Genomic DNA, 24,430 nt, shown 5'->3' with positions numbered 1-24,430 from the left:
CAAATCCAAACAACCCTGTTCGAAATACCCAAAAAAAAAAAAAAAAGATAAATATTTGACTTCACTCACCCAGCAGCGGCCGGTGCTCTGGCTTTGTACAGTTTCCCTGTATATTATATGCTATAAAGAATTTCAATGACATTAAAATTTATTAAATAAAGGAAAAAAAAAATCATAAGAGCAACCACTACTAAGACTCACGGTAATTTATAAAGCAGCTAATTATTGTGATTTTTAAGTTCACTGTAACATCCGTAATGTCTCAAGTTCCCTCTTTTCTTTTTATTTAATTTAGTACACTGATTCAGCATTACAGCTCCATAACATTCCCTGATTCAGAATGGTCTTCCACATATTCCAACTTTCCCTTTTCTGTGTCCTCCTCTTGGTGCTGAGTAGGGCACTGCCAAGGCACTGCTTGAACACGGGTGGTATTAGTTCATGGAAGAGGAACCCTTCAACTGATTCCTGTCCCTCTGCCAAATATCTCCCCACTTTGGAGGTGGAAACGCTGTACATGGCACTTGGGGAAACTTCTTTGTAGACTTCAACAAAGAAAGGGGAAGGCAAGAGTACTTTGAGAACTTACATCCCTGCCAAGGAGTTGGATGGGGAGTGCTTTGGTGTCCCAGTGTCCTTCATACCATGAATTCATTACTACCATACATTGCAACCTGCTGTGATAAGTTGGGAGGGTCCTTCCCATGGCTGCCTCCTTCTCTGGAGTGTCTCGGGGCCGAATACTTAGCCCCCTTAACTTTCTGTTTGCTCTTCTCTGGACTGAAAGTGCCTCGGCTGGTAAACTGGGGCTTTTCATCATACATGCTTTCCTGATCTCCTGTGGGGTTGCTGTCTATACTGTTGGATTGAGATGCTTGAGATAACATTAAAGCCTGTGCTTGGGACTGGGCTGGACCTGACTCTAGGGAGGGAGACTTGGAGTGGAAATGAAGGCGCCTAGTGGTGGCAGAGGAGGAAGTGGATGATGGGTGGAACTGTGACGAGGAGGAGTAAGAGGAAACACTGGAGCAAGAGTCTACAGAATCGAGTGAGTCAGGCTGCCGATGGAGAGTGCGGCGTTGGGGGCTCTTTCTGTCAGATCTCCGATGCCAGGCGGATGTCGACACTGCATATCTTTCTGCAATGACAAGGTTGTCTTTTTTTCTCTTCTCCTCGAATGTACATAAAAAAAAATTGAAAGGGGAATTACAATTTGCTGTATAATCACATACCGGAGAAGTCAGAAATGATTCCCTCAGAGTCCATATTAAGGTTTTCAGAGCTGTCCGCTGTACCGATAGAGGCCTCAGACTCCAGGGTCTCGTCATCTGATGCTCGTGGCTCCAAAGCCAGCATCTCAAAAGTCAATTCCTCTCTGCAGAGATAAACACGGCCCAGATTAACAAATGAGCTGATTGCACACGAGGAGACAATGCCAACATTAACAGTGCACACAAAATTGTTGTTCTTCGGATACACTGTTGCATAGTTTTGTAATTCTGAGTAAATTACAGATCATGTAACATTTTCAGAACAATTTAAGTGCGATGATGGCGTTTACTTCTCTTTCTGCAGAGTTTCAATTTGCTCCGTCAACTCTCTCTCTTCCTGCTGCATAGCTGTCTGCTGATGCTCTGAGATTTCGGCAAATGACTCTGCTCCCTCTTCACTGCCACTCTCTATCACAGTACTAGCCGCAGATGGTAGCTGGGGACTAACTGGAGGCGAAGGCATGTGGTAGCTTCGTCGCTGCACATGGCCTTTTCCCTGGAGAGCAAATCATGGGCAGATTTTTTTTCCTCACCAATATGTACATTACATTTGTGCTTCTTAAAAAAAGGCAGTTGACCAGCAGACACTCACGCATACAGTGACTGAACCAAGTGAAATGGCCAGACAAGGGGTGTGGGGGGTGGAGGCAAAAAAAAGGTATGGCAACACTGAAAGACTGATTAAATCCTAAGATACGTAGAGTTCAATCATGCACACAAACTTTACCTTTTTACTGGCATTTGACTGTTTAAAGCAAAAGTGAAAGGCAAAAAGAACAGGAACCAGTGATACCAAGTTCATAAAAATCTTATTAATAGTTGATTTGCTGCCTCATAGCTTTTCCTCAGAGTCTCAGTTCTCAGAAGTGAAGTTAATCATACAGTAAAAACACCGTGTCATGACATTTGCTTGGCACGGTTGGGTAAACAACTTATGATTTACTGTATGCCTGCAATTCATCCAGAGACAGTAATGACAAAAAACAAAAATCATATTCTTCAATTCCATATTTTAGACATGTTATGAGTGAAGCACTGATGTAAACTCTTCAGGCAGTATTTGATAAAATTCTACAAAGTTTTGCAAACTTTATTTTTTCTGTCAAAAATACGATATGGTAAAAGTGTTCACATTCTGTGTTCCACACTCAACGCTGCATGATTGCACCCTGTCATTATTTTAATCCACAAGAGACAGAAAATTAAAAGGAATAAAAAACAAAAGAAAAACAAGCAGAGAAGCAAAGTCATGCTTTAGTAAAGGAGAAGATGAACGTTAATATCTGTAGAGATAAGATGTGCAGTGATCAGTACCACGACACCAGTGAGTGGTAGTTTGGGGCTGTACCCCATGGTGTGTGTTTACATACCATAGTGCATGCTATGCTCATAAATCTAACAGCTATTAATACAGGTGTCTAGGTAAAGGAAAGTGCAAGAGAGGAGAAAAGTGCTTCAAAAGGTGTAAATGGGAGAAGGCACAGCACTGAAGGAGCTTACAGGATGGCTCAATGAGGCAGATTTGGCAATGAGTCACTTTAAATATGTAATTCTGGTAACAGTCATATTATTCGATCTTACCATTGACCGTCTGATAAAGGTCAGCCTGCACTTGGCCTTATTTTCAGCAAACTCCAGGGTACTGATGTCCTTTAGTCGTACTTTGTACTTGTTCATCTGTTCACAAATGATCAGTTCTACACACCTACGAAGGGATGGCAACAGACAAACCCACTTCAAAAACTGAAAATATTCAGTGTTACAAAGTTGAGTTTATATTACATTAATCAAAAGACAAACCCTTTTAAAACCAGTTTCACTTATACAGTACAATATGTGCTTTGTATTTCCCCTTCCTCTTTGGAAACAGAAAAATCCACACTTTCATTCCATTCATTTAACTATTATTCAACTATTATTGGGAAAATCTGTAGCAAAGCACCATTATTCTATAGAAATAATATTACTATGGTGCGAGTTGTACTGTGAGTTTTTAGACATGAACACCACCAGGCTGCTACAATGACAGTGAACCTAAGAACAATTTCAGGTGACATGGTTTTAACCAGCACACTTGTCAAACTTCTTTTCTTCCAAACAAATGTGTCCACACTGTATGTTTGCCGTCTACATAAATCGTCCTTGTTTTGTCTTTTACAAAACTACAAAATTCCAACACACATGGGGGATGTCTACATATAGGATTTTCTTTAATTTGTGCACATAAGTACAAGTTTGTGAGTGTTTTGTTTTGATTCGTGTAATTTTAGATCCACTCCAATTTTTCCTCCTGGTCACATGCGCCCCCACTGAAATGCCTCGGTGTGCCGTTTGATGGTTCACTGTGAACCACTGCCTTAGGCAAAGGCATACAATTCATTTGATAGACCCAAGTACAATATATTCTTACGCAGTCGTCTTGCTGATATCCTGGACACTCTGCAGTGGATCGATGGTGTCGGGACAGCGCAGGATACAAGGAGCAAAAACTATTGCCAAAGCGTTTGCAGACATACGGTTTGTCTCCTCTTGCAAGACAATCCTAAAAGCATGAATTCAGCATTAGAATAGCCTATCAGAGAGGAAGCAAAGCAGTCTCATGTATTAATCCTTCTCTGAAAGTATTCTAAAAACAGATTTGTTATTACCTGACAAGATGAAATATGAGGCGTTCAAGAGTGTTTAGGTGACTTCTGCTTAGCTGGTCAATAACTGAATACACTCCTCTGATCGTTTCCTTTTTATCCTGCAAACCTAGAGAGGCATTCCCAACAAAATAAATGACCATTTCTTGTTTTGACAACCAAATATATCTTCTACTGTCTGCAATAATAGCTTGTTTTCATGGACAGAACCTCCAGTGTGATGCATTTGAAGCACTTGGCGCTGGACATCTGATGTTGACTACTTACCCATGGCACGTATAAACTCCTCATACAGCTCAAATGTCATCAGAGGATTAGGCAGGTCTCTCAGCCACTGCTTAAAAACACTAGCAATGACGTGGATGTTGTAATCATCCAGATTCACACTGTCCACATCTGTATAGTCACAAGAATGCAGACAAACCAGATCAACACCCTGTCCTACCCATGTTTTGCAGCTTTAAAAGCCAGCTAGCATTACTGTATACACTATAATCTATAACAAAAGTTACCTGTGTTGAGTCCCTGCTTAAGTTCTTTAATTTTGTTGGTGGACCCAGATTTTCTGTATATGCCTTCAGCGTACAGACCGTGCATCTCAATGTAGTTAATAAGCCTCTCCACTACCACGGGCACCGTCCTCTCATCATTAGTCAGACGAGAGACTTCCACGCTGAACTGTCTGGGGGTAAGCTCCGGATCAAACTGCTCAGACAACATAATACACTGATATAAACATAGATATATTGTGTATACACATGCACACAGCAATAAAGACCAGTATTTTAAAATGCATAAAAACTGGCACAGTAATGTTCCAGAAAAATATACAGTACATCCTCAGCCCATCAAGTGCTGTCTTTTAGGAGCCATTGCAGCCAGTGTATTAGAAATAATACTACTGTACATAAATCCACAGTAACACTACTAATGTCATGGGACATTATTGTGTGGGTTTGCAATATCGCTGACTCACCACCTTACTGCACTTGGTGGTTGTTTTCTGGCAGCACTTTCTGTGGCAGGCGTAGCGGCACACTGGACAAACACAGCCAGAGAAATCAAACAGGTCATTTCCATTATTCACACAGAGGCAGTGCTTCCTCATTATTCAGCAAAGGTTGGAACAAAAGCAAAAAACATGTTATTACTTGAGAGACCAAAACCGTATTGGCTGACATGGAGAAAACATCCTGTGCAAATAAAGGACAAACTGTGTGGAGAAATCCCTAGAGACATGGAGCTGTAGACCCCATGAGTCTAGTTGAAAATCTGATCAGGGCTGAGGAGGGAGGGAAGGTGAAGCTTGCTCTCTGAAGCCAGACTGAACACAGCTCATACATGCTCTGTTTGTGTGTATGTGTGAGTGTACGAGCATCTCTGTGAAGGTAATGGGTGTTTGTTGCCTAATTTACAGTTATGTTAAGTAGAGAAAAGCAGCAAAACTTTACAAGCAAGAAACTGGAACGAGCGATTACAAGGAATTTCTCCTTTATAAATTACTAAAACAATTACTTGACTATTAAAATTGCGTATTCAGTTTCTGCGAATTGACTGCTCAATTAATTGAGCAGCCCCTGGTGTGATATGTTGTATGCACACTCACATTTACACACACAGGCACGGTCCATCATCCAGATGAGAGATGAGCAGTATTCACAGTATGTGGGGATGCTATACTGGGTGGACTTGAAGATGTGGCCGTTATGCTCCTCCACCTGTAGAGAGCAGCAGAGCACAGGTTCATTTGGAGTTCACTCACAAACTTCCTTTTATGTTTGGTCACTGGTCAAATGGAGCTGTAGAGGACTGGCTGTTGTCCTCTACAGTTCCCAATGTTGTCTGTCTTCTGTTCTGAACAAGATTATGTATTTGGCTGACAAATATAAACCAAGACTTACAATGTCAGTGTCCTTTTGCCTCCGTTTTTTCCCTTCAAGTTTTGGTATCTGCTGTAGAAAAAAAAACACACACACACACACACACACACAAAACAGCATATGTGTTTTAATATTAGATACACCACCATAGATGCAAGCATTATAAAGAAATACACAGTACTGATCAGATCTCTAAACTCTTGGAAACTAACCACCCTAAGGTTCATGTACACCACAGTACATGACATTTAAAGTTTATAAAGATACTTGAAAACTTTGACACCTAAAAAAGCTTAATTACTGCATACATATGGTATGTTCTTCTTTAACACTGTCTCAAACCGGAATTTATTTAAAGCAGCACAAAATGTAAACATTTCAGTGTAATGTAATAAATGTAATAATCTCATCCAAAATCCTTAACTGTCTCAGCTTTCCTGGGCAGTCAGGAGCCTGTTACGTGTCCTTACCTTGCTGAGGGTGCTGTCCAGAGGCTTGTATTCAGTCATGAACTCATCCAGGAAGACTTTAAATGTGTTGACCCACACTTTGACCGGAGACTCGCTCCAGTCTCTCTGCTCCTGTCGCATGGTCTTCTCCAAAATGTGCTCAAACAGAGCATGGAGGTCTTTGTAGCGGATACTTTTACTATCATCCATCTAAAGAGGGACCGAATGGGTTAACAGGAAGAGCACAGTATGTATTTATCTCCTTTTGAAATGATGTTCCAGTATACAAGATCGTCTAACTATTCTATGAACTTACTATCTTGTCATTTCAAAGTAGTGATTTGAGGACAAATTTGAGTTTCTAGTCAGTTGCTTGAGGAAGGATACCACCTGATATTTCCAAATGGTGGCTATAATTGTAATGGTTATGTAAAGAGAGCTGAAAGCACTTACCGCAAGCACTGTGGAGTAAGAATTAAAGATATTAAGACGGAATTCCTTCAAAGCCTTTTTAAACACAACATCCACCATGGTGTCCTTTTTACTGTCCTCCGTGTCCAAGTCGCTGATCTGAAATACGACACAGCAGTCATCTTAGCACGAATATGGGCTACCTGTAACTCTACAAGGATTAGTAAAAATAAACTTAACACCCATAAAGCAGGGTTGCTGCACACTTTTTAAAATCCTTTAAGACCAAAACAGAAAAAAAAAAACCATTTCTACAACAGAAGAAATGTAAATTCACATAGGTACAGCATGTGTAACCATTTTTCATTCAAATAAAATGATCAAATATCAAACAGATATGATCATGTAGTCCATATATGCATAACACATGGTATAGTGTAATATATATGCCCTAAAGCAAAAGCTTATTTAGATGGCAATTACTGGTGTGACCATACAGTTTGTGGGTGTAACAGTAGAATCATGTATAATGGAGAGGACAATGTGTATTGTTATGGTGTTTTGGTAAGAGACAAGCGCAATCACTTAAATTTTGTGATTGCTTTTCATGCTGTGGTTTGTTTCTTAGCAACTCCCATTGATATAAACAGGGCAAATAAGATTTTAGAAACACCTCAGTATAAGCCAGTGAAATTCAACACTACCAAAACCCACAATCCCCACTACTCATACAGCTGTAACAGAAAGCTCAACAATATAACATTCATCACAGTGGGATTTATTATTATAATAGTGTACCTGTATAGTCTCTGATCCAGCAGGAGCTGACAATGTAGTGGCAGCAGACATGCAAGACAACATTGGTGCCATACATTTTCAAATACCAGCAAAACACCTGTGCTTTTTTTGATTTCATATGGAATTCCCATTACCCAAAGTCTAAACATTTTTCGGCTCCTGTCGTAAGTTGCCTCAAATTGTTACTTGCGACAGCTAACCGTTCCTGGTAGCCTACTTTTCATCTTAGAGCCGAATTTCCTTAGGTTGCATCTCGGCATGTTTTTAGCTTCATCGTCAATCTTGGAGACAGTATATGTATTGTATAAGTCACATAAATTCAAGCGATGCATGCAAATCCATAAAAATGTGTAATAAAAGATTGCAATGTTAAAAAATACAGTAATATAGATTTGATATAGTATTCAGACATGTCCCAGTTAGTCTTTCATCTCAAAATTTAAGACATCTCATGAGTAAAAATAAGAGCTTTTAAGACAAACTTTTTAAATCAGGTGTAATATTTTTAAGGATCTGTAGGAACCCTAAAAAAGTACACTGTGTTCATCTGGAATTACTCTTAAAGATTTTTGATGTTCAAATGCACTGGAAAAACATATGATCTTTACCCATATGAACCATGTTTGGCTGTACCTTCTTCATGAGGAAGTCATTCATGCTCCTGTAGTCACTGATGCTGGTGAGAATCTGCTGCGCGTCATTCTGCCACTGAGCAGGTTCTAGAGCCACATTACTGATCTTAACACTGCGCCTTCGTTTTATCTTGGGAGATGGTTCCCTGTTTTCCCTCGAGTCTTTGAACCCTTGATCTGATGCCAGATCAGGGCTGCAAGGGGGCGACAGGTTTTCCTGGCCTGCTGTGTTGGAAGAGAATCCAAGTCAGTGACAGTTCAGTGGGAATGAAAGTACAAATGAACTTGAGTTTCATTTGAGCTTTTAAAAAAAAAAAGACAGGATTTCAGCATTTATCATCTCCTATTGTGTAATATTCCGATGTATGAAAGTCCTTGAAATGGATGTATTTGGATAACACACCTTCTCCCAGTAACAGACCAGTGTCCGCGTAGTCACCATCCAAGGAATCAGCCCCAGATAGCAGTTTTTCTCTGGATGTCTTCTTATCCCTGTGCTTGGTCTTACCCCAGAAACGCATCTTACCACGAATCCTGTTCAAAATTCAAGCTGAATTTCTAAAAATTCATTGATTGCTGATTTTGTGAATAAAATCTAAATAGCTTTAACAAACCTTCCATCTTGTGAGCTCTTGGTCAGAGAGTCTGCTTTGCCCCCATCTCCTGATGACATGGCTTTATGCATCTTCTTTTGCTCCTCGGAGCTTGCAGGCTGAAACAACATCACATGGAGCAACATGTTAAAGACATGGCAACACAGAAGAAGAGCTTCTCTATTGTGCATTTCCAGATTATATTATGATATGAGGACAAGTTCAAGCCAGTAGATGGCAGCATCACAACACTGAAGCTACTCCAGCTACACTGGACATTCAACCAGAGACCTAACTTCTACTGTACCTATCAGTATAACTATAAATGCTATTCATAGTAGTCACAATAGATAATACCACTGAAACATGAATTCTGAAGAGTCAAACTGTTTGACTCTTTGTTGACAACATACAACACAAGGAATGAGTTTTCCAGGAAAAGAATCAGTAAATGACAGGAGTTTGTCAAACGGTGAAGAAAGTTGAGAGCGAAGCTTTGACTAATGACTAGTGCAACATGCTAGAAGAGGAAATATAAATAAGCAACATATTGTTAAAGAAGGAAAATCACTCTTTTGTGATTTTGTGCTATGAAAGTAAGAAGTCAAATCATGTTAGAAAAGCAACTATATTAAAGGCTTAACTGCTTTAAGGGAAAACACATTTCAAAAACAGTCCTGCATCTACAGTAGCATGATATATAAAGTCAAACTAACATTCAGTGTTCATATGGAGAGGTTATCAAACCTGTGAAACACTGGATTTATGGTTAAAATTAGACATGCATATTTGTATCATACGTGAAATCACTGTGTGTTTATTCTTCTGCTGCAATGATGGTGTTTACTGTATTTGTTATTACACAACACCGTTTTAGCAGGTATTTCAAAAAGTCTTTGAAATACCTTTGAAATGTCTTCCAGGACTATGAAAAGATATTGTGCATTATTAGAAAGGGAAGTGTGCTGAAGCTCAGTTGGAGTCAGAGATATAATGTAGATCTGTCGCTCTCTACTCAGCGAGGTTAGAAGTGTCAAAGAGAAGCTAGACATCTAGAGATGGGCCACTGATGGCTTGGACGGCGCCTGTTACCATGTCTGAGTCACTGAAACAGGACTCTCCTAAGCCTGCCTCGGTGGAGCTCTGTTTGGAGTAGGGGAGAGCATAATGATGGGGGCTGTCGCCATCATAGTCTTCCTCGTCTGAATCGCCCCTGAGTGAGGCGAGAGGGGCGCGGGTGAGGAAGTCTGAGCGCGTCCGTGCCATTCTGGCTTTCTTTTTTTGGCCCGCTCTGCCAACCTGGAGTTTACCAGAAGTGATAACAAAGGAGCCTTTAATCATTCACGTCAGTGCATTTTGTTCTTCACGTCGTTTTTAACGTAAGATGGGAGCTATCCTGCCAAGATGAATTAATTCACTCACAGCATATAAAAGGCACTCCCGCAAAGTTGCACACACATCTATTTTCTAAAAAGAACAAAGAAATATTGCTTACATCCCGTACTTTTATTCCCTTAGAAGGTTTGGAGACTGATGCGGGCCCTTCTATGGATATGAATACAGGTGTGTCTTCAGTGACAGCATCACTGTCAAACCTGAAAGGATAAGAGCTTCTGCTAGTAATGTAAAGAGTTCATTCAGAGTCAGCCAGGCATTTTTATATACTGGTCCAATAGTTTTTCAGAAAAATAAGCTAAAAACTGCAGACAACTTGTTACATTCAGCTCATTCATCTGTGTTCCTGCATCAAATCCATATTGTGGAAACAATTTAGATTTCCATGATTCTTTATAGTTATTTATCTTATTTGAAATGGCAGCTTGATTTATTTACCCCTTAATGTAATAAATGTACTTTTGTGGTATTGTTTATTCCTCCTGGTGTACACTAATGCATTGTTATTAGTCCTACAATGAACTGAACCAAATGCAAAAAAATGTTCTTGAAAGAAAAAACATACATAGCACAAGCCAAAAAAAAAAGCCCTAGATACTAACGCATTACTCACTTTGTAAATGTCACTTTGTCCTTCGGAGAGAAGAAGATGTTGCCTGACTTCTCTGGCCTACCAACTGTGGTGCCTTGATTACTTGGCGGCTTCTTGGGAGTTGTTCTCATCAGTTTGGTTCCTCCTCCACCTCGGGACTCCAGCTTAAGTTTGGGTGCCCAGCCCTCGGCACCAGGCTTGACAGCCTTCTGTCTTTCTTTGGGAGCACAAGCAGGGGGAGGGGACAACTGGGGGTGAGGTGCACTGACTGGGATGGGTACACTTGGGGGAGAGTGCACTGATGGGGCAGTGGGATCTGACTGTGTTATAGAATAAAATGCTAGTCCTGCTGTTCTCTCAGCCAGCAGGGATCTGAGTCTAAGGGGGTCTCCAGAGGCCGCAGTTCCCCCAGCATCTTGTCCACCTTGCCGACTCTGCTGTATTCTGTGCAGAGCTTCTTCTCTTTGTTTTTCAAACATGTCCCTCTCATGCTGAGCGAAGAAAAGGCGCTGCCGCTCCAGCACCTCTTTCTGTTGTCTTATCTGCTCCATCATCTCCTTTTCATTTTGCTGCTGCTGATTACGCAGCCTCTCCTCTTTCTTCTGATTCAGCCGCACCAGTTTCTCAATGACAGAAGGAGTAAGGACAGTACTTTGGGGCACAGGAGCTGGGTCTGGTTCCTGTGGCGATGGGGTCAGTTCCCCTGTCTGGGCTGCAGAATCTCGAACCTCAACACGGGGGCCGACAATATCACTTAGTGGGCTTTCTTTCTGCAAACTGATCACCACCTCTAATGATTGATGTATTGATTCTTGCCATTCTTTGACAGGCTTGGTAACAGTGGTGGTGGTTGTAGAGGCAGCTGCCTCTGTGCTTTTTTGAGGCTCTTCAGAAGGACAAGGAGAGCTGTCATTGCTAACAGGGGCATAAAATGTAGGGAGGTAGTTCTCGATTTTGGGCGGACGTGTGGGGGCAGAGGGTACTGCCAGATCCACTTTGGTCTGGCCCTGGCTGCTTGGATGGGCAACAGCATCAGAAACCCCAACTGGCTTCAGGCTTGTTGAAACAGCTTCCACATTAGGCTCAGGTAATGGAGCTACAGATGCAAGAGGGAAGCAGGGGTCCTCGTTGTCTGTTACCTCTTCTGTAGCCTCATCCATACTGAGAAGCTCAAAGCTGCCTTTGGAGCTCTGGCTGTCAGGCGTGCCCTGGGGTGAACAAAGAGGTGGGGTTGCAGGGGGAATCAGCTCGACAGACTGGCACCGTTCTTCAGATGGGGACGAGGCTCCACTGCCGGTGGCCCGGACTTTGAGGAGCTCCAGGCTGAACTTGGCCTGCTCCAACTCTCTCATCCGGCGGCTTGCTCTCTTGGACCAAGTTGTTTTCTGGCTGGGCTCATCTACAGTTCCGGTCTTCTCTCGCACCACCACAGTGGATGCTGTCATTGAGGCCGATGCTTCACCTAGCTCTTTAGAAGAGCTACCTTTTGTCCTAGCATTGTTTTCTTCCTCCTTAGCTGTGCCCTTGTTGCTGCTGAGGATTCTGAGGCTCCTTTCTCGCTGCTTATAGGAACGATCCTCCCATGTGCTGAGGTCCAACACCATGAGTCTCTCAGGTGGCCCCTCCTCTTCTTCTGGTGAGAAACCCACCTGACCATTCTGTAGATGGAGCAGCTCCTCTTGTTGCTCCTTCTTCTCCCTCAGTCTCTGTTCTCTCAGTGTTTTGAAGCTGCCAATTAAATAGGCATGATTACAAGACTAGCTTTCTGCTTCTTTTTATACCAGCTTTAGTCACCTATCGCTAGAATCCATTTTTATAGTATGGAGCCCTTTTGTTAAAATTAACTCATGCACACCTCAAGCAAAAAGAAAAAAAAAGAGAACTGGTGCAACTATACAGCTGCCACGCTGAGAAAAAAAATGTACTCATTATCTTGTTATAATAAGGAAAGTTTCCCATTGTAATGAGCTACTTTTCTTGTTTTTAGAGAAACTTTACATTAAAATTCTTCACATTATAACAAGATAGTGTATTTTCTCATCATAATGAGATACTGTTTTTTCTTGTTATAATGACAAACAAATATTGCGCGTTTATTTGCCAAACCAGCTGGTGCACACCTTCTAAGCCCAGTGCTGGTCATTGTGTGGAAAGTTGGTGTCATAAGAAAGGGGAATGTGGGGACACCACCATTATGGGATATTAAGTACTTTAGTACATGCATTATATTAAGTACTTTAGTACATGCATTATATTAAGTACTTTAGTACATGCATTCAAAACAGTTGGTATCTGTGTTGATGAGAGACAGAGGCTGCTGGAGGCGTGGCTCCAGCTGGTGCTGTGCACGATGCTCCACAGGCAGAACTTAGCATGACACCAGTTTTTGAGAATAACTGTAGAAATTATCCACTCTAGAGTCAGTGTTATCACATTAGATTACACATTAGATCATGCACAGCACCGGCTGGAGCACCCCTCCAGTAGCTTCTCTCTCTCTCTCTCTCATCAACACTCATACCAACCTTCCACACAATGACCAGCTCATGAGCCACGATACCCTGCACGTCTCAATCATGTTACAAGCATTACTGACTGCAGGTGAAGTCGGTCTGTGCGCTGCCGTCACTGACTAAAAGCTGTGCCGGTTCACATTAGGGAGTAGAAGTGATATGATTCTTTCTAGAGTGTGCATTATAATATTAGATGGGGTTCTTTGAGCCATACATTTGAAACTATATTTGACTAAAGTAATCAGTATTAACAGAAAATGCAGCATCTCATTATAACATGAAGCATATCACATTTTAACATGAAAAGTTCTCGTAAAAACTAGATACTTGGCAAATATTTTTTCTGAGGATGGCAGCAATATGCTTCCATACTACTACACAGGGTAAGGTGTGGTGTTTTACAGTGGTTTACCTCTGTCTGGCAAGGTAGCCTCTGCTAAGTGCCTGTAGTTGTACTACAGCGCCATATACACTGAAGTATGCCTCTCTGGCTCGGTGACAGCGCCAGGCTGTCTGGATAACCACAGCTGCTGTGGAGCGCCATTGGAGTCGTAGCCTCCATGCCCTCTGTAGGACCAGAGCAGCCACCCTCCACCGCCTGAACTTCTGACGCTCCCTGTAACCTCGCCAGTGCTTCTGCAGACACAGAACCGCCCCCTCCTGGACACTAGGGTCATAATCCTCCTCCTGGTCCTCTTGTATGGACTGGTATGAGCGCCACCATTTCTAAAATGGAAATAATGATACAGTATTTTCAACAATGCTATAATGTTTAATTTCCCTTTAAGTCAGAACCTATTTTTGTTTAGTTTTTTTTGCCTGTGAGTAACAAGTTGAAGTCCTTCTCACAGCTTAAACTTGAGATCATTTTCATTTCAAAAACTTAATATAAAACAAAACATCTCTGATATCAGCTGATGCATCTTGATGTTTTCATTTCATTCCAAACCACATTTCATTGTACTACCACAATATTATTACCATTTTCCATATATATATATATATATATAAAACATATGAAGACAAAGACTTTTCATCTGACTATAACAAACTGTAAAAAAACTAATTTATTTGTTTTAATTAAAATTTGCTTGCATTCATTCATTTTGACAACAGAATTTGATTAAACTTTAAGATAATATGATATGATATTATCACACAATGACACTAAAATTCATAAGCAATAATCACCGTAAAAACCAATGTAAAAACAAATTTTCGGAGCATATTCTAAACCAAAACTAATGAAAAGTGATTTAAATCACACAGAAGGAAAACACAAATTAAGGGAGAGGAGACAGAAGCAGTGGCAAAGAAAACCTCTGTACTGTACCTGGATGCAGATTGCTGCTCGTCTCATCCTGACAAAGCGCTTCCTCTCCAGCCAGGCTCGGAATCGCCGCTGCAGCATGACGATGAGTCTGAGAACTTCCCTGTGGAGTAAGACCTGCAGCCGCTGACGCTCAGCCTCCCGTAAAAACACCTGAGGGGAGGGATCACAGGGCAACACACACTTAATGAAGACTGAGCCTGTTCATCTGCTTACAAAGAGATATACAGACATTCTTTTAAAGAAAGTCACACAAATCCCTGACTGACTATATGGTCACAGGAATGTCAGGTATGACCCTCTAATTATATAAACAGCATCCCAAAGGCTTGGACCCCTCCATCATGCTTCACTCATACCTTGGACTTAGCCAAATATGGGGCACTGTCTTCATTACATCCTTTTGTGCAGACAAAGGATGCTTTCAGGTAATATGAGGTTATCTCCGACACCATCCCATCCTGACTCTATTTATAGTGTGTGTAATTTAACAATTTAATAGAGCAACAAACATTGAAACCTTGCATTATTTACAATTTTGGGTACTGGACTGGCAAATTCCAGCCTTTACACACAGCAACACCCAATAAAGAAAAAAAATTACACATAGTAACATACAGTATAATGAGTCTTAAAATCTTCTTTGCCTGTCACTGTCACTAAACAATGACAACAGAAAATCACTAAGACATTTTTTCATTTTACTTTTGGATTATACATGGTGACTTTAACTTGGTGAACCAAGGTATTCCTCTTAAATAAACTTTTTTTTTTGCATACCATATATTTTATATTTGAATCAAAACTTTACTGAAGCTATATTAAACCTGCAATTCTAATATATATTCTAAACAGCATATTAATCAGATTATGCAAAATTAACTCACTGTGCATGGTACTTTTGGTGTTGATGGAAACTGAAAATCTAATTATTCTTTGTAATTAAAGCAAATGATTGACCTTTTTGCACTATATCAAAACTCACACTAACACCAGTTGATTTATAAGAACTGCAAAGAGGAAAGGAGAGGGCGTGGAGCATACCATTGTCTTCCCCACTTGGTACCCATCTGGTTCTAGGTCCAGCTGGTCTAGACACTGCTGGATGGCCTCTCTGGTGGCACTGGTGCCTTCTGGGAGCAGCACAGAGAAGTGATGGACAAAATCCTATCAAGAGAATAAGACAAGTTGTTAATGAGAATATGTCCGAGTACAGTATCTGAGTCAAAATGATCTGAGTACTGTATCTACAGTATATGTACTAGACTGAGATTGTGTCAAGATTTCTGTGTAGTAATGTGTCTAATAAACAGTTTAGAGTAGTGTCTCTGCTAAAGCTGTCAGTTTTTCCAACAATGATTCCAGTACAGGCTTAACTAGCTGGACTTGTACACACTGCGGTCCTGACTTTGAAATGGAACTCTTGACCAGGACCAGAAACTGAAGCAGCCTTTTGCAGCATCTCTTTAGCAGAAAGAAGTTGGGGGGGAAAGCTGTCAAGGAACATGTGGTTTCAGGTAAAAATGCATGCTGTTCATATTTGAAGGGGTTTAAACATCATGGCATAAATATGCTCAACTCCCACTCCTCAAACTGAGGCCCATTGTCTGAACTCAATACACTCCGGACCCTGCGTTGTAAGGGGTGGATAGCAAAACAGATGCTGTGTTTATACAATTACAAGCATGTGGAGTGTTTCAGAGACCCGAGGACAATGGAGAGGCTCTGTTCTGAGGAGTTGGGAAACAGCAGAGTCCTCCAAAATGATACCATGCCCAAGATATTTCTCATTAGTGCTGACCACAGCACTAGATATGTTTTCTATGCTTCTAATTCAGAATTTCTGGTAAATGATCATGTCTGATGCTAAAACATTTGAGTGATCTCATCAAACCTTTTATAAACTAAGGTTTAGGGTTGACATGGCTGGCACAAATGGACATTCCCAAATGTTCTGCAAAAAACACTTGCTTTCAGTCAACATTAAACATGATCTGCTTTTTTTTTTTAATACTCATACAGTATTTCTCACAGGGATGACATCATCAACATCACACTGATGGAAGCCAGTGTAGTTCAGATGGCCACCGCCTCACATCCTCCATAATTCCCTCTTGACATGACACAGAATAAATCTGGGCTCAAACAAATTCTGCAACGTTTCCTGGAGAGGACTTCATCGCTGGCACCTAAACTTGTGGAAATCTGAGTGTCGTTAAAGTTTTGGGAAGTGAGTGAGGCTGCACATGCCTGCACAGAGGGAACATGTTAATGTGATCTGCTGCAGAACTTGTACTGCCTGGAAAACATTATACTTGGATTTTTTTTTTGATGAAGAGTGAAATCTAATAGATGAAGTGGGTCTCTTACAAGTCTGAGGAACCAAACACTTTAAATGGGAGCTCCACCAATTTTTCATGTACAGGTCAGTCAACCAGTCACGACAGTATTACTCAGCCCAGCTAGTGAAAACTAATGTGGCTCTGGGGGAACTGAGTCATGTCTGATAAGAGCTCTTGTACTGGGCTGGAGCCAACAAACTGAGGCTGTTTAGTCTTAAATGTGGGCATGTCGGGTCTAACAACAAAATGCTATCGAGAATCCAGGATTTTTGAAGCTTGACCCAGATTAAAGACAAAAAAAGTGCATTGCTTTCCATTTGCTGCTGTGATTTTGCAAGCTTCTTTTCCTAACTTTACATAGAGTAGATGTATGGGCTACAACCAGTGGTGGAAAAAGTATTAAAATAAATGACTAAAAGTACTGATGCTGCAATTTAAAAACACTACAAGCTAAAATCTAACAACATTTTAGCAACATTTATATTAACATTTCACATGCTTTGTATGTAAAACTTGCACATCTTTGAAATAAATGTAGTGGAGTAAAAAGCACAACACTTCCTTTTCAGATCTACTGGAGTAAAAGTACACAGCAGCATAAAACTGAAGGACTCGAGTTAAGCACAAGAAATGTATCGCAAAAGTGTGCTTACGTACAAGTGCCCAAGAAAATCTAATTATTACACTGCACCACTGGCTACTCAGTGAGCTAAATCTGGACTAAGATATTTATAGAGTATCTGCAGGGTGCATGTGTGTGTTACCTTAAAGCTGTACTTGACGTTGTAGCCAGACTGCCGGATGCGCACGGTCTCCAGCATACCTGTGTAACGCAGCTGCCTCAGCACCAGGTTATCATTAAACCATAACGGCATCTGAGAGAGAAAGAAAACCAGAGGGGAAAAATAATTGAGGAGAAGAGGAGAAAGACAGAAAAAAAGAGCAACAGGAGACAGTGGTTAAAGAGGGAAGAGGGCTAAATGATAGCTTTAAACTTTGAAAATGACAAATGCTTTGAAACTAAACTAAAAAATGAATGTGACCACAGGCTGGAGTGAGCACACTGTACCTTCTCAGCATTGGAACGGATGCACTTGACAAAATAAGGCTCAGACTGACCCAGGGTTTCCATTAGCTTATTGAGAGAGGCCTTCAGGATGACACAAACACACAGTAAGACATAAAACTTAACACAAAGTCCAAATATTAAAGCTGAGGCACACTGCTGTTGCTGCTCCACAGCTGCTTGAAGGGCAGTCTTCAAAGTCAGGTGGCTCTGTCAGCCATGAATAATTGTCAGTCCATCTGTAAGTAAAACTCCAGGCAAGATTAAAGTCACTGCCAAGGATCATAAATACTAACAATATATCTGTATAAGCATGTGGCTCTGTAGAAAAAGAAAGAAAGAAGAAACCATCCATGTGTGTAGCATCTCCTGTGTGTGAATGTAAACACATGCGCATGTGTCAGCATGTGTGTGTTAATTTGGTGGCAAAAGGAATTCCGTCTCCGCCCCATCCATGGGAGATTAAAGCAATCAGCACAGTACAAGATGTGGGAAGTGAAGTCATCTACACACTGGGGCCAGGGCTGCCTGCCAGAAGGGCCTCAGCACTCCTTTCCACCTCCAAGAAGTCAGAGTGCATAATTCCCTTTCAAAGAGCAGTTTTTGGTTGCTGCAAGGTCTTCTGAGATGGTGTGTGTTACTGGCTGCCAAGAGAGCTTTTATCATATACTTCTGACCTAAAATGTCCTAAATATTCTCACTGTAGATGGTAGTTGTCAGTCTCATTTATCTCATATTCTGGACAACACTGCTAACAAAAACTAAAAGGAGCACCAAGATTTTTTCCCCCCATTCTAATCTTTTTCTTAGTTTTCCACGTCACCATACAATACTTTTGGGTAGTTGTGTGAACTGTGTAATAGACTTCACGTACATTGTGGCCATGTACATGGGTTAAACTGGGCTGTAAAAACCATGGGCAGGTGGAGATTCCACCAACAGCCAGTTGTAAAGGACACCTTGTTTTTATTTACAGCTGGAGGAAGATTCCTCGATCCAGCTCAGGCTGATCATGTTATTTTTACGCTGAGAGCAGTGAATGGAAAATCACCGAGCTCTACATTATGCTACAGGCTTTGTGTGTGTGTGTGTGTGTTTCTGACCTGAAACTGTGCACTGATACTAGGTGGTTTCTTCTTCTTGTGCAGGTGAAGGAGTGACTTGGTGATGCGGTCATGAAGTGTCAGGTTGCTGAGGTACTTGAGTGACTTCACATTCAGTAAATGCTGCAGATGTGAAGTCAGAGTCAGTAGATAATCTAACACTACATTACATTACATTTCTATTAAGTCAAATTAAAAATATCAGTACTGTACCTTTGGAAGAACTGGTTTAGATTTGTAGTTTTTGTTCCTCCTGTTTTAAAAAAAAAAAAAAAAAAAAAAGTCAGTCAGCTGTCTAATCAGTAAGCTTTGAGCACAGAGCAATAAAATTCCTATTTTTCAGGTAAAATGTCAAACTACTGATTTAATTGCAGAAACTCTTCCCTGTCACATCCCTGTCAATAAAATGAAAATGAATTCATCCCCCACAGGGAGCTCGGAGGTCAGGGTCTGCTACACAACAGCACCCTTGGAGCTGGTAGGAATGCAGCAATTGCTGAAGGGCGCTTCAGCAGGGCACTGACACGAAGTTAAAATGCAGATCTTAAAGTTTTAAGGATGTCTCTAGGCCACATAGCTGGCAAAAATAACAAATAACAGTAGAATAAAACAATGCTAAAAACGGTTTTGCATTTTACAATCAGGAAGAATACATAAAAAAACCATCAGCAAAGATACGTTACAGTGACGGGAGTGTACAATCTCTAAATCAGCGTGAACAGTAAAGCATTATGGCGACTGCAGCTGTATCTTGTTACTGACATGAGGATGTCGTGAGCCCTCTCAAGGAGTTTGCTGCTGGCAGAGTTGACAAAGGTGATGTCATTTTCTGTTGTGGAGCTGCCGGATGATAAGCGACTCTGTCGACCCACGCCTTCCCTCCAGCCGAGCCCCAGAGAACGCCTTTAGTCAAAAAGCACACACACAGACCAGGGAAGTTATTACTTTAGGAAAATAAAAACTTCTGAAATGAAGACACTTTTGTATCCAACCAAACTTCATATCTATGTTGATAGACATAATAGGTATAGAGAATATAATATAGTTCAGCATACATTTATTTGTATAAAGCAAATAAGGAATTTTCTTTTCTGAATTCCTTTCAACAGTTGGCTTCATTAATTTTGTTAATTCTACACAGAACCCACTGTTAGTAAAGAGAGCAAGGAATGTATTAAATTCATCCAAGAATAACAACAGAAAAAAAACTTCCAAGGTTATCTCAAAAAAAGTTGACTTGTGATTGGTTTTACGGTCATTACATGAAGCTTGGAACTGTAATTACATAAACAGCAAATTAAGACCCAAGCAGTAGATGATGAAACAGGGATTATTAAAGCACACAGTGTCAGCCACAATCACACACTATACTGTTGTTGTTTCCAGCTCTAGTACTGTAACGCAAATTTTGTGCAACAGGCTGCCAAAGACATTCATATTTGACATTTTGGCTTTTCCCCAAAAAATGTCATTCATTCAGCCATGAGCCACATCTTATCAGATGGCGTTTCTTTACTTTCCTACACGGTTAAGAGAGCTTTTTTTTTTTTTTTTGCAGTAATGAGACAGACGGGAGAGTTTGTGAAGTTCCTCAGATATACGGTTTGATGAGTGTATGTCTGAGGCATAACAAATACCAAGCAGCTCAGCACAATACTGCATAGCTGTGGAAAAGGGTGGCTTTCTCCTTGTGGCACTTTTTGCATAACGGTGAATATACTGAACTGACCTGATGTGCAGTAGCTGAACTTTAGAGAGGTGTGCACCTGTGCCTAATTCACCAAACAGTCCCTTTTATTTTATATTTGTAAAGACGATATTTTCCCACAAAGAATGTTACCAGCAGGGGCAGTAGTTTTCCAGGTTTTTTACTTTACATTTAACACCATAACGACAATATAGTCACATATCTGTAAAACTGACATTCTCACCAGCCTTAGCTGCACTTTGTGTTTATTTTGTTAATAAGTAAATGTCAACATGTTAGCATGATAACATGGATAACAGAGGAGCCGTACAGGTTAAGACTTGTGATGCAAGTCTGGATTACATTATTAGAATTTACAGCAGATTTACACAAAGATGCGGTATGTAAATCATATTCTTTGGATTTAAGGGTTATTTACTGTATATGTACAAATCAGGAAATAATTTCTAATGTACAAAAGAATAAGCACAAATCTTTTGTTTGCATCTGGCCAATCAAATGGAGAATTTCTCTCCAGCAGATCACTGGTCTCAGTAAACGGTGATAGTACAGTATGGCTTTTGTAGTGCATGTTTTTCTCCATAGTCTCAGTGAGAGCACCATAAAGCACTGCATTGCCTGCTGCCCTGTACAGCCAATGAGCACCCTGCAGGCAGTGGTGGAAAAAGTACTCCGATTGTTTACTTAAGTGAAAGGAGCAATACCACAGTTTAAAAATATCCTGTTACCAGTAAAAGTCCTGCATTCAAATTGTTACATAAGTAAAAGCACAAAAGTATTAGCATAAAATATACTTAAAGTATTAAAAGTACTCATTATGCAGAATGGCACCGTTCATATATACATTATATAATATTACTAGACTATAATTACTGATGTGTTACTGTGTACATCACAATAAATGTTACAGCTGGTAAATGTTAACTACCTTATACGAATATACTTTGAAGTACTTTACACACTGCTGGGTAGCTTGTGAATTTCCCACCGGGGATCAATAAAGTCTTATAATATAGTCTTTTTTGTTTAATTAATCTCAGTCTGAGAAGTAACTAAGGTTACCAAATAGATGTAGTGAGTACAAAGTACAACATATTCCTGTAAAATGTAGTGCAGCCAAAGTATGAAGTAGCAGAAAATGAAAAAATTCAAGTACAGATACCACAAAACTGTTCTTAAGTACAGCACTTGAGTAAATGTACTTAGTTACTTTCCACCTCTGCCTGAAGGCACTGAATATTTATCAGTCCCTGGGCACTCATCTCCAATGCATAGCTCTGACTTTACATCATAGGAAGCAGCTGCACACGGTTTAGAGCTCTCTTAGTATGTGGAGGATGAGTGTGTGTGAGTAAGAGAAAGACACATAGGAGGAGGGCAGAAGTTGCAAATCACATTAGGGGGGAGATTTCAACAGCCACAGACTGAGCTCCTATGTAACAAAAGGCGTCTTGTATGAGCTGCTTTATGCTACTGGTTATGGGCTGCTAATCTCACACTCCACAGCTAATTAGAGGAGGTGATGGGTCAACGCGCTTTTGTTTTTTTAAAGGAATGCCACGTTTCAGTGGCCAGACTTGAGTATCACTGAATTATGACTAAAATATATTATCAAAAATAATGACAGAGCAACTGCAATTCAAGAATTAAGGTGTTTGGTGACAATAACTTTTCTAGATCTCATTGCAATATGCCTGAGATATCAAACACTAAGTTTACAAAAACACTTAGGGTTAAGCCTAAGGTTGAGCACTCTCACAAAAACCCCCAACATCTGTCATCCCCATTTCTGCTCCCATCATTATTATTATTTTTTTACTGTTGACTCACTAATATAGTCATATAATGTCAAATAAACAAAACCAAACATGAGGTTTACAAGAAGTTAATTCTACCCTGCACTGCTCAAGTTTTATAATCTTTTTTCTCTTTTGTTAAAAAAAAGCAAGAGTAAATAACCCAAAGCAACAAAATAAAAAGGTGAAAAAAACATGAAAAAAAACAAACAAACAAAAAAAACAAACAAAAAAACAAAACAAAACACGAAGCTTCAATCTAAATTGACTGTATAATTGATGGAAAAAAACCATTTTATTTCACTGCGCCACTACACAATTGCATATCATTGGAACGGACAAAAGAATATTAAAAACTGTGCATTTGAATCTGAATATAATACTCCTACAATGAATATTACTGTGCTATTGTCCAGTCAGTGCCTACATGCATCTGTAAAGTTTTATAAATGTGGTCATCAGTGTTGTAGTCCAGCCCCCAGTAATTGAGTCCGAGTCACCAAAGAATAATCCGAGTCGAGTCCGAGTTGAGCCCCCTTCTGCAGTTGTGGGCACTTCCTCTGCCCTGTGATTTAGAGTTCTGGTGACTCCCAGTTTGTGTTGAAGTGTGAGTCAAAAAGCAGGTATTGGTCCGTATGTGTAGGTTTCTGATATAGGCTTCAGGCTTCTGTCCCCTCCCAAGTGGACTGCACAATCCAGAAAGGCCAGACAGTCATCTCTGGCGTCCTCATGAGTGAACTTGATGTTGTCATCCACAGAGTTGATATGCTTGGTGAAAGCCTCCAACTCCTGGGTCCTGATTTTAACCCATGTGTCATCCACGTAGCAGAACCAGTGAAGGAAGACAGGGCTTTGTCCTAAAATTCTTCCATCTACAGGTTGGCAACTATATTAATTTCCATTTCATTTTTTAAAATAGTTAATGTATGGAATGAGATTTTGTGCAGCCACTCAAAACCACATAAAGGAGATGACTTTTGTTTTTGGCACTGATGCAAAGGCCACTAAAAATACTGTAGGCAGTGTGCGTAAACAAGCTAATACATTGCAATTTTACAATTAGACGACTGAAGACATTAAAATATGAACAATCCATTTCTTAGGCCAAATTAGTCTTATTAAAAAAAGAAAAAGAATAGTTCTCATCTCCAACTTTCGAGACCGAATGCAGTCACTGCTCGAGTTCGAGTCCAAATCCGAGCCATCAGTGCTCAAATCTAAGTTGAGTTCCAAGTCCTGAAAATCTAGACTCAAGTCCGAGTGCTGGACTCGAGTACTGCAACACCGATGGTCATAAGGAGGACCTGGCTTTGAATTGTGTGCATTTCTTCAGATATACGCATTTCTCTGACCACCTGACAAGTGATTGGAAGTTTTCTAAAGGGCATGAAACAACAAATCTTAGAGCAAACCTCAAATGGCAGCATCAGACTCTTACCGTGGTGATCTCTCATTGATGGTGTTGCTTCCTTGAAGGTCTGACAGTGGTGTACGTGGACTCCTTCTGGTCACACCTGGTCATGAACAAACAGGTTAGTATCATGTGTAAGACCACAAAACTACACACCATCACACACACAGACATCCAGGCACAAAATACTCTTCAGACACCATGTGACACTGTGTTATAGCAGTGAGTGTTATGTGCCTTTTTACTGGAAATAAAAATCAACTGCAGATGATTTAACAGTGAAACAAATGTCTGAGGTTAATAGGGAGCTGCTCATTAGTACTGCATTATGGCAGATGCTACTAAAGTGTTATTTAGTTCAACCTGGACTGAAGGTTTGCTTAAACCCTTCATTAGTTATTTAAATAAACAATATTCAAAAAACACTTTGTTCAGTAACCAATGTGAGGTAAAGCAGGTCAAACGACATTTTGGCAGTGAACCTACGGTTGCTAG

General features: G+C 40.4%; 1 protein-coding gene across 6 annotated transcripts in view; it reads right to left on the bottom strand.

The window, feature by feature from the left end:
* Window positions 1–6: 6 nt before the first annotated feature.
* Window positions 7–24,430, bottom strand: part of myo9aa (myosin IXAa) — a 91,825-nt gene continuing 67,401 nt past the window's right edge. For 3 of the 6 annotated variants that reach the window (XM_020605687.1, XM_020605690.1, XM_020605689.1), the window contains 28 exons: window positions 23,963–24,038; window positions 19,783–19,923; window positions 19,234–19,273; window positions 19,021–19,143; window positions 17,921–18,001; window positions 17,616–17,726; window positions 15,554–15,676; window positions 14,513–14,662; window positions 13,592–13,905; window positions 10,688–12,394; window positions 10,175–10,274; window positions 9,772–9,978; window positions 8,701–8,798; window positions 8,490–8,620; window positions 8,088–8,311; window positions 6,699–6,815; window positions 6,267–6,455; window positions 5,818–5,868; window positions 5,523–5,634; window positions 4,893–4,954; window positions 4,429–4,621; window positions 4,184–4,312; window positions 3,920–4,025; window positions 3,682–3,813; window positions 2,853–2,976; window positions 1,562–1,767; window positions 1,233–1,375; window positions 7–1,138 (listed from right to left, as the gene is read on the bottom strand). In XM_020605687.1, the coding sequence (XP_020461343.1) occupies window positions 639–1,138; window positions 1,233–1,375; window positions 1,562–1,767; window positions 2,853–2,976; window positions 3,682–3,813; window positions 3,920–4,025; window positions 4,184–4,312; window positions 4,429–4,621; window positions 4,893–4,954; window positions 5,523–5,634; window positions 5,818–5,868; window positions 6,267–6,455; window positions 6,699–6,815; window positions 8,088–8,311; window positions 8,490–8,620; window positions 8,701–8,798; window positions 9,772–9,978; window positions 10,175–10,274; window positions 10,688–12,394; window positions 13,592–13,905; window positions 14,513–14,662; window positions 15,554–15,676; window positions 17,616–17,726; window positions 17,921–18,001; window positions 19,021–19,143; window positions 19,234–19,273; window positions 19,783–19,923; window positions 23,963–24,038 (5,690 nt within the window). In that variant the 3' untranslated portion in view covers window positions 7–638. The remainder of the gene's footprint in view (window positions 1,139–1,232; window positions 1,376–1,561; window positions 1,768–2,852; window positions 2,977–3,681; window positions 3,814–3,919; window positions 4,026–4,183; window positions 4,313–4,428; window positions 4,622–4,892; window positions 4,955–5,522; window positions 5,635–5,817; window positions 5,869–6,266; window positions 6,456–6,698; window positions 6,816–8,087; window positions 8,312–8,489; window positions 8,621–8,700; window positions 8,799–9,771; window positions 9,979–10,174; window positions 10,275–10,687; window positions 12,395–13,591; window positions 13,906–14,512; window positions 14,663–15,553; window positions 15,677–17,615; window positions 17,727–17,920; window positions 18,002–19,020; window positions 19,144–19,233; window positions 19,274–19,782; window positions 19,924–23,962; window positions 24,039–24,430) is intronic. The other 3 variants (XM_020605688.1, XM_020605692.1, XM_020605693.1) reach the window with 3 other exon arrangements.

Source organism: Monopterus albus, unplaced genomic scaffold (assembly GCF_001952655.1).
Source record: "Monopterus albus unplaced genomic scaffold, M_albus_1.0 scaffold72.1, whole genome shotgun sequence".
NCBI classification, from domain to species: Eukaryota; Metazoa; Chordata; class Actinopteri; order Synbranchiformes; family Synbranchidae; genus Monopterus; species Monopterus albus.
This window is presented reverse-complemented; position numbering and strand designations above follow the sequence as displayed.